Source organism: Rattus norvegicus, chromosome 7 (assembly GCF_036323735.1).
Source record: "Rattus norvegicus strain BN/NHsdMcwi chromosome 7, GRCr8, whole genome shotgun sequence".
NCBI classification, from domain to species: Eukaryota; Metazoa; Chordata; class Mammalia; order Rodentia; family Muridae; genus Rattus; species Rattus norvegicus.
In genome coordinates, this window is record NC_086025.1 from 32,560,883 (window position 1) to 32,580,865 (window position 19,983).

A 19,983-nucleotide genomic window follows, 5' to 3' on the forward strand; every position below is an offset into this window, starting at 1 on the left:
GTATTCTAATATTCTAGGCCAAAGGACAACAGGGTCTTTAGTCTTTTGTAGTGACAGACCTACATAAGGGTTGTAACTGATAGTTAGAACATATTCTTTCTATTTCTATGAGTAAAAATTAAAGTGTTTTAAAATTATTTATTGTAAATACATATTATGAGTGTAGATATACATGTGTGTACACATGCATGTGAATCCCAGAAATCATGTTTTATATATAATTCATTAAGTATTCAGTTACACTATATTTGTTAGATACAATTATTTATTAAATTGCCTGCCTGGTTAGATGTAAAGATGGGGAAATAGTTCAGCTGGCAAAATGCTGGCTGTGAGAGCATGAAGCAACTCATGAAGCTTGTGCTCCTATCCCTGCTACCCTCATAGACAACCATGCAAAGTAGCATGCTATCACCTGCAATCCCAGTGCTGAAGATGTGGAAGTCTTGCTGGCCTAGCCTGTCATTGGTCATCAGAGACCATGTCTCAAAGATAAAGTGGACAAGCCATGGAGGAAGACAACTAGTGTTGATTTCTGGACTCCACATGCATGTGTACACACATGTACCTCTATACTCATAATTTCGTAGTGCTACAATGTAATGTAGTATGTGTTGATCATACCTTTTACTTCTTAGCATTACCTGAACACTGGAACTATAGGTAAAGAAAATATAGTTGATTGGACTAAATTAGTACAGATTCTATTACATAAAAGAAGTTTAGTTTGTTATATGAGAGAAGATACAGGTTTGAAATGAATTTGCCTTTCATACTCGTTTATTCCTCCTTTCTTTGATTTATTGGATATTGCTGAGCACTGGATGCCAGACACAGCTCAGTACTGATCATAAAGAGGCACAGTGCCTCTAGGAAAGCAGTCTAGCGGTGTGTATATAGGAATTCTTGTGGTGTCTGGGGGGACAGTAAGTCATCTCTGCAATAAGTTATCTTTTGTTTTTGAGTTTGAAGAACGAATGACACAAGAGTCAGACAAAGAGAGAAAAAGAATCCTGGATTCATTTATCACTTCTTGTGTTTAATCAGTGAACAATATTGCTTATGTCTATTCTCATCCAAGGAACTGATTCTGTATCTATTTATGGTAGTGAGTAAAAGGTACAACAGTGTCTGCTGTCATGGATGCTTGGTGATGGAGCAAACAGTGCCCAGGGTAAATAAGCAAGATGCATAACGATCTAAGTGTTGTCATGTACAAAAGGAGGGCCAGGGCAGGAAGCGTGTGCAGTGCTGTGTGAGGGTTACAGTGCTAGTCAGGGTTGCTTGGTGTCTTACTGCTGCAACAAAACACCATGACCAGGAGGCAAGTTAGGGAGAAAAGGGAAAGATGACTCAGGAGTTTTGCCTGGGTTCCAGACAAAATGAAACCTGAGACTCTTGGATTTGCAACATGGAGGTCTTTGACCTTGGTGAAAACAATTTGGACAAAAAAGATGCAATGAACACTGATGGGAGAGAGAGAGAGAGAGAGAGAGAGAGAGAGAGAGAGAGAGAGAGAGAGAGAGAGAGAGAGAATGAATGAATATGAATATGAGAACGAACAGGAGAATGAACACGATTGTGTAACTGTGGTTTACTCTGGGATTTTACTGTTAAGGGTAGGAAAGAAATGAAGAATGGAAATTTTGGTAGAGGTCAACAGCTAAGAGGGTTTTCTTACACAGTGTCTCAAAATTCATTCTATAGGTATAGACACAGCTGGAAATAATGGCTTCTCACTCTATAGACAAGTTCCCTCTTGGGAGATGGAGGGGTTCAGGTGAACATGCTTAGTTCCTCATTCCCTGTTCACAGTACATACAAGTTCATCTTTTCCTAACGTGTGTAAGAAAATGATGGGTGAGGGAACAAGAAAAGTCTCGTGGAAGTGGGAGAAGTCTGAGAAACCAAATACTATAGTGTCATTCCAGTCCTCCACTCACTTATAAACTAATCGTGGGCATATAGGTAGCAGTTACATGACCCAAACAGAGGTTGTTTTGGAAAAGTTATAGGAGATTTCCTACAAATGGCCGCCTGAGTCACTGGATGTGTATTTCTGGGTAGGGACAGAGATGTAGATTCCAGGTAAACATTGCGTGGACAAGGATACTAAAGATAGTACGAGCTCAACTGTTGGGCTTTGCTGGAGCTTCAGATCTAAAGAAACAATGTGGACAAGTGGAGATATCTGTTAGATAAGCAGTTAAGATAACCCATAACCTTGCTCAATATAATTTCAATAAAGTGATAGGAAACAATATAAATGAAAGATGTGGGAGCTAGGAAAAGAAATATAAATTATTTTTGTAACTTAAATGTGAATTATATGAAGAGTGGGTAGAAACTAGAGGGAAATTTGGTTTACAAAGTATTGTTGAGGAATAAAGAGATTTGAATAGGTTTCTTGTTCATGACAGTGACTGATATAGAGTGACATTAAAAAATGCTGAGCTCTTCCCCCATCTTGCAAGATGGCGGGTAAAAAGGCAGAGAATCCTGATACAGAGGAGAAGAAACCTGTGGCCAAGAAGGCTGGCGGTGATGGTGCTGCCTCCCGTGCCCGGCCCGCTGGTGCAGCCAGAAAGGGTAGCCCTAAGGTTAAAAAGCCCAAGAAGGGGAAGCCCCATTGCAGCCAAAACCCTGTCCTGGTTAGAGGAATTGGCAGGTACTCCCGATCTGCTATGTACTCCAGAAAGGCCTTGTACAAAAGGAAATACTCAGCTGCCAAGACCAAGGCTGAGAAGAAGAAGAAGGAAAAGGTCTTTGTTACTGTCACAAAAACAGTTGGTGGGGACAAGAATGGTGACACCCGTGTGGTGAAGCTTTGAAAAATGCCTAGGTATTATCCTACTGAAGATGTGCCTCAGAAGCTGCTGAGCCATGGCCAGAAGCCCTTCAGTCAGCACCTAAGGAGGCTGTGCTCCAGCACCACTCCCGGGTGTCCTGTTTATCCTCACTGGGCACCACAGGGGCAAGAGAGTGATTTTCCTCAAGCAGCTGGGCAGTGGCTTGCTACTTGGGACTGGACCTCTTGCCCTCAACAGAGTTCCTCTGCAAAGAACACACCAGAAGTTTGTCATCACCACCTCTACAAAAGTTGATATCCGCGAGGTTAAAATCCCTAAACACCTGACTGACGCTTACTTCAAGAAGCCTCTGCGCAAGCCCAGGCATCAGGAGGGCGAGATCTTCGACACAGAGAAGGAGAAATCTGAGCTTACAGGGCAGCGAAAGACTGATCAGAAAGCTGTGGACTCACAGATTTTGCCAAAGATGAAAGCTGTCCCTCAGCTGCAGGGCGACCTGCGGTCTCAGTTCTCCCTGACGAACAGCATGTTCCTCACAGACTGGTGTTCTAATTGTTAACAACCTAATCAGCAGCTTCATAAGCTTAAAAAAATGCTGGAAGAGAAGTACTAAAGGAATCAGATGATAAGACGCTATGACACCTCACACAGAGGGGTGTATATCTGGGCTTATCCAAAGTGGCTGGATATAGAATTAACTCAAACAAATCATTAGCCTTCCTCGACTCAAAGGATAAACAGTCTGAGAAAGAAATTAGGGGAATGGCACCCTTCACAATAGCCACAGATAACATAAAATATCTCGGTGTGACTCTTACCAAGCAGGTGAAAGATGTGTCTGTTGACAAGAACTTCAAGTCTGTGAAGAAAGAAGTGGAAGAAGCTCTCAGAAGATGGAGAGATCTCCCATGCTCATGGATTGGCAGCATTAAAGATGGCAGGTCAAAATGGCCATCTTGCCGAAAGTAATCTACAGATTCAATGCAATCCCCATCAAAATGCCAACTCAATTCTTCATAGAATTAGAAATAGCAATTTGCAGATTCATTTGGAATAACAAAAAAACCCAGGATAGCGAAAACTATTCTAAAAAATAAAAGAACTTCTAGGGGAATTACCATGCCTGACCTCAAACTGTATTATAGAACATTCGTGATAAAAACTACATGGTATTGGTAGAGACGGGCAGGTAGACCAGTGGAATGGAATGGAAGACCCAGAAGTGAACCCACACACTTACGGTCACTTGATCTTTGACAAAAGAGTTAAAACCATCCAATGGAAGAAAGACAGCCTTTCAACAAATGGTGCTGGTTGAACTGGAGGTCAGCATGTAAAAGATTGCAGATTGACCCATTCTTATCTCCTTGTACAAATCTCAAGTAATTGAATCAAAGACCTCCACATAAAACCAGATACACTGAAACTAATAGAAGAGAAAGTGGTTAAGAGCCTCGAACACATAGGCACAGGGGAAAATTTCCTGAACAGAACACCTTATGCTCTAAGATCAAGAATGGACAAGTGGGACCTCATAAAACTGCAAAGCTTCTGTAAGGCAAAGGACACTGTCATTAGGACAAAACAGCAACCAACAGATTGGGAAAAGATCTTTACCAATCCTACATTTGATAGAGGGCTAATATCTAGTATATATAAAGAACTCAAGAAGTTAGACTCCAGAGATTCAAATAATCCTGTTAAAAACCTGGGTTCAGAGCTAAACAAAGAATTCTCAGCTGAGGAATATCAAATGACTGAGAAGCACCTAAAGAAATGTTCAACATCTTTAGTCATGAAGGAAATGCAAATCAAAAAAAACCCTGAGATTCCCCCTTACACCAGTCAGAACGGCTAAAATCAAAAATTCATGTGACTGTAGATGCTGGCGAGGATGCAGAGAAAGAGGAACACTCCTCCATTGTTGGTGGGATTGCAGACTGGTACAACCATTCTGGAAATCAGTCTGGAGGTTCCTCAGAAAATGGAACACAGTACTACCTGAGGACCCAGCTATACCACTCATGGACATACACCCAAAAGGTGCCCCAACATATAACAAGGACACGTACTCCACTGTGTTCATAGCAGCCTTATTTATTTTTAAAGCTCTCTTTTTTTTTTCTTTTGTTTTTTTTCTGGAGCTGGGGACCGAACCCAGGGCCTTGCGCTTGCTAGGCAAGCGCTCTACCACTGAGCTAAATCCCCAACCCCAGCAGCCTTATTTATAATAGCCAGAAGCTGGAAAGAACCCAGATGTCCCTCATACCGAGGAATGGATACAGAATATGTGGTACATTTACACAATGGAGAACTACTCAGCTATTAAAAACAATGACTACATGGAATTCTTAGGCAAATGGAACTAGAAAATATCATCCTGAGTCAGGTAACCCAGTCACAAAAGAACACACATGGTATGCACTCACTGATAAATGGATATTAGCCCAAACGCTTAGAATACCCAAGAAAGAATTCACAGACCATGTGAAGCTCAAGAAGAAGGAAGACCAAAATGTGGATGCTTTCTTCTTAGAAGGGGGAATAAAATGCTCATGGGAAGATATACAGGGACAAAGAGTGGAGCAGTGACTGAAGAAAAGGTCATCCAGAGACTGCCCCACCTGGAGATTCATCCCATATGCAGCCACTAAACGCAGTCACTATTGCTGATGCCAAGAAGTGCTTGCTGACAAGAGCTAGATATGGGTGTCCCCTGAGAGGCTCTGCCAGAGGCCTACTGATACAGATGAGGATGCTTGCAGCTAACCATTGGACTGAACAAGGGGACCCCAATGGAGGAGTTAGACAAAAAACTGAGGGAGCAACCCCATAGGAAAAACAACAATATCAACCAATCAGACCCCACCAGAGCTCCCAGGGAATAAACCACCAACCAATGAGTACACATAGAGGGACCCATGACTGTGGCCACATATATAGCAGAGGATGGCATTGTCTAGCATCAATAGGAGGAAAAGCCCTTGTTCCTGTGAAGGCTTGTTTCCCCAATGTAGGGTAATGCCAGGGTGTTGAGGTGGGAGTGGGTGGGTGGGAGTGGGAACATCCTCATAGAAGCAGGCAGAGGGGATATGGGAGAGGGGGGGGGAAGGGGATGACATTTGAAATGTAAATACATAAAATATCCAAGAAAATAAAATTATTTTAAAAAAGAAGGAAGTGACATGGGCCACATTCAGACAGGAGATGAATATGGGCACAGACACAGTGCAATAGGAAAGAGTGGAAAGTCATGGTAGGTAACTTATGAAAAAAACCTCACAGCTCAGGGTGTGATTATCGGTAATAATAGGTCAGGATTAGCCAGGCAGGGAATGCCGAAGCTCCCAGTAGTTACTGAGAGTGTTAGGATGAGGCTAAGATTCTGAGTAGTTAGTGGAGAGTGGAGCTTAGACATTCTGTGGAGATTTGTGCTTTTATTCTAACAATGTTCAGAGTTACGGAATGAAGAAAGAGACTGCAGGAGGGATCTGGAGTGGGTATTTTGTGGGGTGGTTGTCTGGGGTATTTTGAGGTGACAGGAAATGAAGGATGTGTCTGCAAGAATAGTTTGAGGTTTAGAAAGAAAAGCTAGGCAAATATGAATCAGCTAGAAGGAAACTGAAGTGACAGGCATTGAAGATGAGGTCATGAAATCAGAAGATAGGAAGTTGTGGTCACTGATTAAGACAGACATACTTTTTAGTTCTCATGATTCAGACTATTACAAAATCCCGTGTGTGAGTGATTGCAGTATAGAATGAGTTCTGGCCAGGAATTACGGTGATGTGAACGTTGAGGGTGTACTGTTAATTCTGTCTGTGTTTTATATTTTGTAGGAAGTTTGCAGAAATTGAGATAAAGGCAAAGACTATATCAGGTTTCAATTCTTGAATGAATTCAGGGATTTACAGATAGCAGTAAACTGTAGAGGATATGAGTATGAGAATCGTATACTTCTGAACCAGCACAGGCTTGTCTACGAGGAGGATGGCAGTGACAAAATCAGGGAAGGCAGCCCCCTGGGCTTGCTGACAGGACCAGTCTGACAGGATGGTTAGGGAGATGGGTAAATGGGATCTGCACAGGGAAAACCAGATTTCAGTGGAGAATGAAAACAGTGACTTCTGCAGAAAGCTTTGCCCTGGAACTTGGATTCCAGAAGAGTAGTCAAAGGTGGTGAGAGGAGTTCTTGGTGGTAGGAGCAAAAGCTGAGAGCAAGTAGGTGATGCGATTCTACATGACTGAAGCTTAGAGAAATGAGAAAATGATGGACTTTTAAATCATTCAAGACGCTGGTGCCTACTTGCCGCTAACACTGCATGGCCTACTTGTAAAGTTGGGCTGTACTCTGGGTAGAAAATAGATGTCATGCAGGATACTCTGTAATGTTTAGGAAGAAGAGGGCTTTGCTGATTGGAAAGAGTCCTACTGAGTATATTGCCTAAGTGTATATGTGTGATGTGAGAGTGCAGTGATTTGGAGGGGTAGAGGGCCAGTTTAAAACAGGGTTTCTCTGTGTGCCCCTGGCTGTCCTGGTACTGGGTAGACCAGGCTGGCCTGGAACTCAGAGATCCACCTGCCTCTGTGTCCTGAGTGCTGGGACCAAAGGTGTGTGCCACCACACCTAGCCACACTGGTTGTTTTCATTCAGTGTTTATTTCAGAGCATCTGTGCCATGTGTCTTGGATGTATACCAGTAAATAAGAAAGATAATGTATTCATATTCTGTAGCATATGTTGTAGTGGGAGGTAGAAGGAGTTAAGTAAACATGAGAGAAATAAGTAAGCTGTAGTGTGCGGGGCTGACGCAATGCAGTAGAGAAACCAGTCTATAGACTGTTGCAAAAGGTTATAGTTGGAAATGTAATGGTCAGGGCTGCTCGGTCTAGAAGGTGACATTTGGGCAAACGTTTGCAGAGGAGAGAGGGGATCATTTGGGTGTTAGGAATCATTTAATCATTTAAGGCCATGGTCATTAGTGCAAAGGCTCTGAGGTAGGAGTGTGCTGGGGTTGTCACTGAGTGAGTCCCATGTGTCTGAAATGGGCCAGAAATGTAGGGAATAAAGTCAGGTATTAGGAAAAGGGTAGTTTTGCTAAATTCATATTGGTAAATGTCTTGTTTTATTAAATATGTAGTTTTAATTAATTTGCTACAAGAAAATGTAGTTATTTTTAAATTGCTCCTACCACTAAGAACTCTCACCACCTTTGACTACTCTTCTTTGAACAACTAAATTTACCATTAGTCATTTCATGTTTAAGGAATAGCTTTTTAAATTTTCCATTCTTAAAATAGTAATTTTAATTCTTTATAGAATGATTTAGAACAAGTGTTACGTCAGATTGGAGATAAGGACCAAAAGATCCAGAACCTTGAAGCCTTACTACAGAAGAGTAAAGAAAATATTTCCTTACTAGAAAAGGAAAGAGAAGACCTTTATGCAAAAATCCAAGCCGGTGAAGGAGAGACTGCTGTCCTTAACCAGTTGCAAGAGAAAAACCATGCACTACAGCAGCAAGTATGTTTGTAAACTGTTATAGTTCTACACTTTACTTAAGTCTCTATGAATTATATTAAATGCCATCAAAAGTAATTCGTGATTCTGACTTTTCTTACTTGTTTTAAAATGTTATTTTTTTATGTTATACATTTATCATCAAGGTAGGTCATTATGTATTGAAGGCCTGTAAATGCTTTAATAAAAGATGTGTGCAGTTCATGTCCTAGGAAGTAACTTATTACCTATATGACAACAGATAAATCACTGTCCCCAGCTCGCTGGAAAAGTAGGGTGTGACTGATGATACATAATTGCCTCCTGGCATTTTGTGATGTTAAAAAAAAGAAATGAGTATCTAGCTATTACTGAGTATTGTATAACATTTACAATTCAACAGTTATTCATATTTTGATAATGTATTGTCTTGGGATAATATATAGCTTCCTAGTAGTTTTGATAAATTATTATTCCAAAATGCATAAACAGTTTAAAAGAAATATACAAAAATCTTAACTGAGGCTGGGTGCAGTGGTACACATTTAGTTCTAGCAATTGGGAGGCAGAGGCAGGAAGGACTTTGTGAGTTCAAGGTCAGGCTGGTCTACGTATCAAGTTTCATGCCAGTTAGGGATATACAGTGATATTTTGTTAAAAATAGGCAAATAAATAACTGAAAATATTTTATAGCTGCTGTTTTGGAAAAATTAGGTAATAGGAGGTCATACTGGTGTTGTAATTGGGAAGATAGAGTGTAACATGAATTTCTGCCTTGTGTCCTGTTTAGTTTTTTGCTTAGTTTCCGTTTTGTTTTAAGACTGGGGTCTCATCTGCAACCTCAGCTGGCCTCCAGCTCAGTTTTCTCCTGCTTTTCCCTCATGCATGCCACTGTGTCATGGTGTATAAGTCATTTTATTTGTTTTTGTTTGCTTGTTGAGAGAGGGACTGATTATTGTGTTTCCAGTCGTCATGGAACTTGCTATGTAGATCAAGCGTATCTTGCACCTGATTTCTCTGCCTCTGCCTCCGTTGGTAAATACTGCCATGATTAGCTCAAGTTGGTCTTGAAGAATTTTTGTGAGGATTTTATTAGCGTAATTTTTATGAAACATTGTTTAGTTGTCTACAATGTGACACTGTTTATTACAGAAATATTATCAGAAAATATATGTACATACCCACAGTATCCATACCCATACACAACAATAATAAACAATAATTTTTAAAAATATGATTAAGAAATCCACACGTTTAAATGAATGAGTTAAAACAAACCAATGTCCCTCTGATTGTGGTCACCTGGTGTAACTGATTCCTGTTTAGACGTCCTTCCATGAACCACAGGAAAGGGGGCAGTGATGAAGGCACTCTCAGCAACAGTAACCAACAGGCAAAGCACAGGGCTGTGACCTCTGAGGGAAAAGAAACCAGGCCGGACGGAGACCTTTACTCTTCTGACTTCTGAGTCACACATGTCCTTCTAGGCTGCCATGTAGGACGGGAGAACCCAAGGAAAGCAGTGACGTTGTTGAACTGACGCGTGTAGGTTGAGGGAACTGCATAGAGGCTAAGGTAGCTTGAGTTTGCAAGGATCAGTGTCAGGTAGGAATTAGCATTATACACAAAAGCACCAAAAATCTCATTAGGGGTCTGCCTGGGTCTTTGTACTCATGAAGTGAACTGGAGCTCATGGGATGCTCAAGCACACCCAGCAGAGGTGAAGGGCTTGGCTTATTGACAGACGCTCTCACGAGAGCACCAGACACACTGAGCCTTGCTGGGAAGGGAGTATAATATAAGTGTTCCCATGTGCTTCTAACAGGAAGTAAGATGACTCCTGACACAGGACCCAGAGAGGCCACACATACAGTCTCTACTGCTGGACACACAGCGTTCAGGGGAAGACAGCATGATTCAGAGAAGTCACGATAAATGACCAAAGAGTGCTGCACAGATGGAGCAGTGGAAAAGTGGAACCCATGACAGTGGGGACCACGCGGTGGTGGATCTGGGTTCTCTCCTCAGCACACTTCCTCTCTTGACAGTGCTGCTTTCTTCGCTGATAAGCTGTCTCTGTTCATGAGTGACTTTTATCTTCTGGTGCTTGCTGAGATTTTCACCTGACTTGTATTTTTTTTCCTTAAACTCTGATAAAATTAGCATTGCATTTCAAACAAAAACAAAAACAACCACCACAAAACAACCAAACAGACTTGGTGGAGACAGGCTCTGAAACAAAAGACAATGGCCTCATCAGATCTGTACTTCACAATATCCCTTAGTGCCTGTGGGCGTGAAGGACAAAGCACAGTAGTGGGAAGAGAAGTGGGCATGGACTATCTATTTTAATGGGCAGAACATCCATGGAGAACTGCTGAAGACAAAACGGGAAAAATAGAAAACTAACAGTGGGAAAGGGAGCAGTGAACATAAAAGCAGAAGAGTTGAAACCATTCCAAATGAAACAGAAGGAGACAGAACCATGCCTCCACGGGGCAGCAGCTCACAGGCTGGGGGACTGTAATGAGCATCGGAGGATGACTTATTAAAATGTATCTGTAGGTTAAAAAAACCTCCCATGTACATGAAAAGAAATATCAGATGAATTAGATTGCATCTAAAATTTAAAAATGTATGCTTCTGAAAATATAACATTCAAATTAAAAATGAAGCTGAAAACAGTATAATTCATCTGACACCGTAGAGCTGCCTACAGTGTGCAAGGGATCCTTTGCCATCAGCTCAGTGCGAGTGCTGGGAAGCGAGGGTGACCACAAGGCCCATGTGAAAATAGCTGTGTGCAATAGAAGCACTCCCTACCTTAGTGTATCAATAGTTAACCCAGCGTCCACCTTATCAAATCTCACATTTTAGACTAAGGTAGGTGAATTTTGTTGCATATAAATTCTGGTTGAATGGAGATGATTTAAAAATAATAATAATATGATCTGAATTTGATGTTCTCAGGATTTGGGCTATTATACTGACTTATTAGGAAAGGTTTGAATATTTTTATTAGAAAAACTTCAAAATTACGTGTTATAGGGCAGTTCATAATTCTGATGGTAATTTGATTTGAGTGTCTTCATTTTTGTCGTGATTTGCAAACTTCGTAATTAGACTCTTGCATGTGTACTAGCTAACTCAACTGATGGAGAAGCTGAAGAATCAGTCGGAAAGCCATAAACAAGCTGAGGAGAACTTGCATGACCAGGTACAGGAGCAGAAGGCACATCTTCGAGCTGCACAAGACCGTGTTCTTTCTCTAGAAACCAGTGTCAGTGAACTAAGCAGTCAGTTAAATGAAAGCAAGGAGAAGGTTTCCCAGCTTGACATACAGGTAATATGCTGTGCAGAGTTTGTATGCATAAAACATCATTTAAAACCATACATGGTACACATTTCAGTGGAAAATGAGAATACAAATTGAATTATGTAGCTTCTTGAGGTTTTCTGTGTCCACAGATATGTTTGTTCTTCCTCCCTGTGGACAGATGATTTCTGTAATGTAACTTTTGATTCCTACTTCCAAGGTGCTTCCTGGTAGGATGGTCAGCACAGTATGACGGTAAGTTAGCACAGGCAGTGTCCTCGAGGACCTCACGAGCCTGTCAGTGCTCACTGTGGAAGGGCTTTAATGGCTAAGTTCCAACAGTGTAGACTGCAGCCAGATTTCTGCTCTCCACAAATGTAAAGGGCCTGGAGATGGGGCTTCCTCACATCTCCCATTGGACCCTCTGAGATGATAGTGGAGCCATTCCTCCATTCCCTTAAATCGTCACGCATTACATGACTTTGGAAAATATGTCACATATATTTTGAAGCAGTTCATGATTTTTTTAGTTCATCAGACAGATGAAGTGCTATATGTAAATGAAGCTGATTCACAAAAATGAGTTCTTCACAGTCTGACACGTATTTGTCAGTGAACGTTATTTAAAGTGTAACTTTCTTTAGTTCTCAGTTTGAACTCAGTATAGAGATATACCCTATCCAACATTATTTCTAAGTATTGAGTTACTGAGAAATAATTATTTAGAGGGATTTTTTCTGCTTAAAATTACCCTTATGGATAGTTTACATCTTTTGTGTTCACTTAGATAAATGGGTATCATTTTAACTCTGCTAAAAACATTTTAATTTCAAATACATTTATATTTTTTCTATTTTGTGCTTTTCTTATTAGAGGTGAGTTGTGCTAAACTTATTTCAATGCTTATTTCTTTTGATAAAGAGAGCATAACTTTTAACTAATTTAATTCTAGTTCAAAGTATATTGTAGGAAGCCTGAGGTTTTAAATGTGTAATTTCTTGACTTTTCATGATCATCAAAAGTAAAACTCTTTACATGAGAAATTATCTGGAAAGAGTGAGTTTTAACCATACTTCTAGTTGGTGTTATTGTTTGGACTCCATACTGTACCCCTTGATCTTTGGAGCCATCACTTTCAATGGCATAGTTCAGTTTGTTGTGATACTGGTAGACTTTGCATGTGTCTTTCTGAAAACCACAGTGGGCTTCTGCAGAAAAACACATGGACGAGTTATTCGCCTTCTAAGACAGGGTCTAAGCATGTAACAGGCTACACTAGAACTCAAAATCCTTTCGCCCTCGCCTCTGGTGTGCTTGGATCACAGACTGAGTCCCGACTCCTGGACCCATTTCCTTCTCAAAGGGGCCGACCACTGTGCCTGGTGTCATGGGGACAGCTCTCGGCTACCATCTGGCCATCACTAGGATTCTTCTTCTCCCTTACCCACGTCTACCTAGGAGATTTCACTTATGCATTTTTCCAGTGTTTCAATTCTTACTTCCTACTAAAGGCCTAATTTTTAATAGCTTTGTGACAAAAATCAATGCCTTAAGAAAGGGAAGGTCAACAATAAAATATAGAATTAAAACATTTGTAAATTTTTTTTACAGATTAAAGCCAAAACTGAATTATTGCTATCAGCAGAAGCAGCAAAAACTGCTCAAAGAGCTGATCTTCAAAATCATTTGGACACAGCTCAAAATGCACTACAAGATAAACAACAGGTAGGGAACCTGGTAATGTTGTGGTTGGTGTGTGCAACACTGACATTTTCCTTCATACACATGAAATCATACGTAAGTGATTATGGTACTCGCGTGTTACTTACATCGGGAAAAGTGTTTTGCTAAGCATGTGATCAGAGTTGGAAATGAGAATGTGAAAAATCTTTACAGGAGCAACCGTGTAAAAGTACACTCTTTATCTGTCAAAAGATTACTAACAATTCTTGAGCAAACATAAAAAAAAGAAACAAACAATTTCTAGCATTTGTTTGATGAGAATTTGTTAATATCCTTGTTATTTACAACATTGTAAGAAGGAAGTGAGGGGTTGGGGATTTAGCTCAGTGGTAGAGCACTTGCCTAGCAAGCGCAAGGCCCTGGGTTCAGTTCTCAGCTCCGGAAAAAACAAAAAAACAAAAAACAAAAAAAAAAACAAAAAAAAAAGGAAGGAAGTGAGCTTCTAAGAAAATTCAGGCTGACCATTAGATCTGACCTCGAAAATACCCCTATTATAAACCTTTTTGATGGATTTGGAGCACATGGAGTCTTAAGTTTCTGATTAAGGGTTATTAACCTGTGAACTCTATATTACAAAACCTGAAGTTTCAAATTTTCTAGTTCCAAGCATTTCATATATAAAAAAGACTCCATTTGTATACAAATATAAAACTACTCAAAAGCATTCAAGTTCCTTAAGAATCGATTACAAGGGCTGGAGAGATGGCTCAGCGGTTAAGAGCACTGACTGCTCTTCCAGAGGTCCTGAGTTCAATTCTCAGCAACCACATGGTGGCTCACAGCCATCTGTAATGAGATCTGCTGCCCTCTTCTGGTGTGTCTGAAGACGACAATAGTGTACTCATATACATGAAATAAATAAATCTTTAAAAAAAAGAATCAGTTACAAATTGAGACAATATTGAGATACATATGTCACTGTAGAGGGAGCTGTGTGTGTGTGTGTGTGTGTGTGTGTATATCTGTGTGTGCGCGCGTGTGCGTGTGGGGTGCCTCTCTCTATACTCTATATATTTCTGCATGTGTGTATGTTTTAAGAATTGGGTTAGAAACGGGGGGGCAAGAGTCTTGGAGGATGATCAAAACAAAGTATTTAAGAAAATGCCATAATGAAACTATTTCTTTGCCAATTAAAAATAAAATAATTTAAAAAATTTAGAATCTCCAATATTTTACAGTGTTTTATGCTAAGGGAATAATAACTATAAAGATTGTATTTGATCTAAGAATTTAAAATAGATTAGTAATAAGTTGAATGGCTAAAAAAATGAGCCATACCTATCAGATGGGAATTTATGCAGTTGCATACAATCTAGAGGACTACTAGAAAGTGTTATGGTAAATCATTGTGATAAAAATAAAGAAATTGAAAATAAAATATATGCAAGTAGGATCCTATTTTTATATTATTTACTGTAGTGCTGGAGATGGAATCCAGGGCCTCACACATTCTAAGAATGCTGTATCCTACAGAGCTACCACCTCAGACTGTTAACATCAGAACATAAAACAAGTAGGAGAGAAATTAATCTGCAGAGAAGACTAGAAGGAAAGTTATCGAAACACTGAAATGAAATCCCATGGATGGCAGACTTACTAGTAATTTCTGTTGTATTCTCTCTGTAAAACTGGATGTTGTAGTGACGTAAGCAGTGCTGTGGATGTTAACAACTCAGTATTTTAGAATATAATTTAAATAGTGCTTTGAAAGGTGAAAACATTCAACTACAGTATAGCGGGTACTTCTCTTACTTATCTGATATGTTTTTAGCTTTTAGATAATATTTCTAGAAAATTATTAAAACATTGTTAACTGGCTGGGCTCAGTGGCATAGTGTTTACCTAGCATGTATGAGGGCCAGGGTTTGAGTCAGCTGTTTAGGGCTGAAGGGTTTGCTTAGTGGCTAAGAGCACTCGTTGCTCTTGTAGAGGACCTGGGTTCAATTCCCAGTGCCTACATGGCATCTCACAACTGTCTGTAACTATAATTTCTGTAGATTTGATACCCTCTTCTGACCTCCACTGGCATGCAGGTACAACACGCATGCATAAAATAATAAATCTAAAATATTTTAAGTCTTTAACTGTTACACAAATTAGCTTGGTATCTGACACATTATGTACAACTTAATTTTTTTTGTTAGTATATAATAAAGAAAATGGCTGATCAAGTCATTGAATGTGTCTGAAGGCTTATATAGATATTTTCCTATACAAAACTATAATTTTCAGTTTTACTGAATATTGGGGTGCTACAACTTTTCTTCAATTGTGTTTTTCTGCAGGAGTTAAATAAGGTCAGTGCACAGCTGGATCAGGTCACTGCAAAGTTTCAGGAGAAGCAGGAGCATTGCACTCAGCTGGAAAGCCATCTCAAGGATTACAAGGAGAAGCACCTCTCTCTAGAACAAAAAGCGGAAGACTTAGAAGGCCAGATTAAGGTTTGTGTAAAACAGTTGAATTTGTCATATTTCCACTCAACAGCTTTGGAGTCTAATGACCTTTCACAGATTCAGACTTTGAAGTAATAGAGAAAGCCGAAGTGGTATAAACCTTAAAAATTAACACAATACTAATTTATTGTAAAGTGTAAATATTTACAGGAGACACCAAACAGTATGTCTTGTTATAAAGTTTCTTCTCCTCTTTGATTTTTCTATTTTCCTACATAATATTCTGATCTAATATCTCTTCTATGGTGGATTTTTTTTTTCCTTTTAAAACTTTACATACCCTTTGGAATTTGCCTCTAATTTAGGAATGCATTTAAACTGTTATAAGCTCAACATTACTTTAAGATAATTCTAAGTGAGGTGTTGGTTGACTAAAAGATGAAATCATTGGACAGATCAGGGAAACTTTTAAGTTGGTTCTGGAAAGTTAAACAAAACATTTTTAGGTTTCCACGTTACTACAGGCCTAATCAGTTGAAGCCTGATGCATGATTACAGAATGATGAGATGAGTATTCTGTATGGACATTTATACCAGTATAATGTGGAAGAATGACCTTTACGATTCTGTTTACAGGTTGTTCTTTTAAAATGCCAACAGTAGTAGTAATGACAGATTAGATGTGGTTGAAAAGAATAGGTGATAATGTGTTACAGAAACGTGAACAGAGAGAGCTCTTACCTGGGACCTTTCTAAAGTAGTCATAATTGGAACAAAGATCTCTGCACAATACTTGATTATTGATAACGCCTTATTCTGTACATTTCAAAAAGTTGGAAGAAATGATTCTTTGAAAGTTTGTAGCAGAGAGCAAATGTAAATAAGGAGATATGTCTAACTTGATTTAAGCATAACACTATTAGGTACCCCATTGGTGTGCATACTGTCATGTTTTTGCATTTCATTTAAAAAAACCATTAAATGAGGTCTAGGGAGATTGCTCATTCAGGCAAGCCCCACCATGTAAACAGGAGGACCCAAGCTTGGCTACTTGGCACCCACGTAAAATGCAGGCATGATGGGAAGGCCTTTGATGTTTATGCTGGACAGGCAGAGAAAGGAAGGTCCCTAGGACTTAATGCTTGGCCAGCCTAGCTGTATCTATAAGCACTGGCTTCAGTGACAGACAGGCCCTGTGTCAGAAAATAAAATGATTGGAGAATGATTGAGAAAGACACTCAATTTAGATATTTGTCCTCCACCTGCAAACACTCCCCAAAGTCACACACACAAGAACACTCTCTCTCTCTCTCTCTCTCTCTCTCTTTCTCTCTCTCTCTCTCTCTCTCTCTCTCTCTCTCTCTCTCTTGGTAATAGAAAAGCGCATTGCTTCTATTTAAGACTTTGTGTAGTAGTTTGATTTTCTAAATTTAAAAAAATCAGACACATAATAATATGTATGAAATGTCTAGTAGAGTATAAACAGCAGTGATATAATCTAACAAAGACACTTCATAAGCAAAGTCAGGAATTTTAAGTGCTGTATATTTAGGATCAGTGGGTATAAGTTTGAGGACTACATGACAACACCATTAAATTTTATGTTAAATATCTTATATTGTGTAGTTGTTAAGTGCATATACATAGGTAATATACTTTAAGTGGATATGGGAATAACCTGTTACTTAGTTTTGTTTTTCAAACAAACATTTGCATTCTTGATATTTAAGATGATTCTTTTATAATTAATTTTAAAAATAACCACTGATTTATGTAAAAAGCCCATTCTATATTCTCTGACAGACTTTAAGCAGAACAACTTCTCATTCAATGGTGGTTTCAGAATGGGTTTCTATAAATATATTATAAATATATTATTTGTCTCTTTTGTCAATAACAATTTGAATGTAGACCAATGCTATAATATTTAATCATTAGTTATTGCCAAAATTCAAATGAATGCTGTATTTCACCCTCAGAAACTAGAAGCCAATAATCTTGAAGTTAAAGCAAGCAGGGAGCAAGCTGTGCAGAGCCTACAGCAGCAGAGGCAGCTGAGCACAGACCTAGAGCTCAGGAATGCAGAGCTCAGGAAGCAGCTTCAAGAGCAGAAGGAAGTGTAAGCGACCTTCTATTTTATATCCGTAAGCTTTCGGCTGTTCACACCGTTCACAGACAGGCATGAAGTGTGGTTTGTTTCAGTGTGTGTGTGTGTGTGTGTGTGTGTGTGTGTGTGTGTGTTTTCCCATGCACACAGTACTGGTTGTATATACTATCAATGTTAATGTCAGTGAAAAATAAGGCCTTCATTACTTGGTTGATGTTAACTTCATTTTCCATTGTTCACTTAGTTCTATAAATTCCAGTCACTCTTCAGCAGTAATATGGTACCATTTTCTCTTGAGCATTCATTTTGAGTTGTTCACCAGTTTGAAATAGTTAATATAAAAATTTTAAAACTGCAATTTGTATATATATCACCTGCGAACAGTCAAGTTTCTGCTTTGAGGTTCTAGACTAAGTACAGAGTGGATTTTTTCTCATTAGGAATGATTTTTTTCAACTTTGCCATGGGTCTTTGCAGCTTTGATGTTATTGGGTACATGTTTGGTTTCTCTGGCTGTGATGAAACACTAAAAGAAATCTTGGGAAGAAAAGGTTTGCTACACCTTACAGGTTAGAGTCCATCGTCAAAGGCAGGCAGGTCTAGGGGTGGAGGCAGGGACCTGGAGGCCGGAAGTGAAGCAGAGGCCATGGAAGACTGCTGCTTCCTTCTTGCTTCTCAATGGCTTGCTTAGTCTATTTCTCATACAACTCAGAACTCTGCGCTGGGCTAGCACTGCTTGCAGTAGGCTAGGCTAGGCCTTTGAACATCAGTCATCAAAGAAGTGAATCCAGGCTTACCACTAGCCAGTCTGATGGGAGCGTCTTCTCAGTTTGCTTGCGCCCATTGACAGAGAACAACCTGCACATTGAGGGAAGGACAACACCAGAACCAGCACACACTCTTTTTTTTTTTTTTAAAGATTTATTTGTTCATTACACTGTACACCGTAGCTGTCTTCAGACACACCAGAAGTGGGCATCAGATCCCATTACAGATGGTTGTGAACCACCATGTAGTTGCTGGGAATTGAACTCAGGACCTCTGGAAGAGCAGTCAGTGCTCTTAACCGCTGAGCCATCCCTCCAGCCCCCAGCGTACACTTTTAAAGATGGATTTTTTCACTTGCTCATTCTTGTAGCTTATTCATTCTGGCATTAAAAAACCCATGTATTAAAGGATCAATGATAACGGACCATTTTATAATCTGAAGTTAGATAAACCATTTGTCTTTATTTTTGAAGTAAAATGATTCCTTTAAAAATATCTTACATTATGTTAAAATATGTTTACATATGCTAAAATGTTTAAAAATATCTTACATTATGATATTTAAATTTATCAACATAAAATATGTTCTATATTTCTAAGGGAAGAGACAGAGTTCCATTTATGTGTAAGAAATAACACACTGATTCGGTACTTTATGGGGCCTGGAAAACCTTTGCTGGCGCTTGTAGACCCTCTAGGATTTGTTATCTGAATTTCTCTGATGACTTACGGTGGTGGACAAGACTTGATTAAGTTAGGGAATGGAACTAACTTGGCCCTTGCTAAGGAAATCATGTGTATCTAATGAGATGTTTTAAGGCAGTTTTCAGTGTTTTTAAAGTTATTTTATTTTTCCTTCTGAGCCATATAAAAAATTCAGTAATCACTTATGAATAATTTTGATTGATAAATTTTATATTACATTAATTTTAGAAATTCCTTTTTAATCCAGAGTATCTCATACAAAATTGGATCTACAGAATAAATCTGAAGCCCTTGAAAATATTAAACAAACCCTCACTAAGAAAGAAGAAGAAAAAGTTGTCTTGAAACAGGAATTTGAAAAGTTAAGTCAAGATTCAGAGGCGCAGCACAAGGAGCTGAGTGACAGGATGCAAGCTGCGATCACAGAGCTGATGGTGATGACAGCACAGAAGGACGCTCTCCTGGCTGAGCTCTCCACAACAAAAGGGAAACTGTCAAAAGTTTCAGATTCTTTACAAACCTCCAGGAGCGAATTTGAGAAAGAGAGTCAGAAAGGAAAGGCTGCTGTACTAGACTTGGTTAGTTGTTTATGTTTCTTTTCATAGGTAGAAGTCATCTTCTTAATTAAAGTGCTCTAATGGG

The 19,983-nt window shown here is 39.3% G+C and overlaps 1 protein-coding gene and 1 pseudogene across 8 annotated transcripts in view; both read left to right on the forward strand.

Moving 5' to 3' along the window:
* Eea1 (early endosome antigen 1) overlaps positions 1 to 19,983 on the forward strand; it is a 167,528-nt gene that overhangs the window by 119,602 nt on the left and 27,943 nt on the right. For 7 of the 8 annotated variants that reach the window (XM_039080107.2, XM_039080106.2, XM_063263461.1 and 4 more), the window contains 6 exons: positions 8,130 to 8,333; positions 11,452 to 11,652; positions 13,237 to 13,350; positions 15,654 to 15,809; positions 17,741 to 17,880; positions 19,589 to 19,919. In XM_039080107.2, coding sequence (XP_038936035.1) covers positions 8,130 to 8,333; positions 11,452 to 11,652; positions 13,237 to 13,350; positions 15,654 to 15,809; positions 17,741 to 17,880; positions 19,589 to 19,919 — 1,146 coding nt within the window. Of the gene's footprint in view, positions 1 to 8,129; positions 8,334 to 11,451; positions 11,653 to 13,236; positions 13,351 to 13,391; positions 14,968 to 15,653; positions 15,810 to 17,740; positions 17,881 to 19,588; positions 19,920 to 19,983 lie in introns of those variants that run through there. The other variant, XM_063263463.1, reaches the window with a different exon arrangement.
* Positions 5 to 8,123, forward strand: Rpl6-ps8 (ribosomal protein L6, pseudogene 8; annotated as a pseudogene).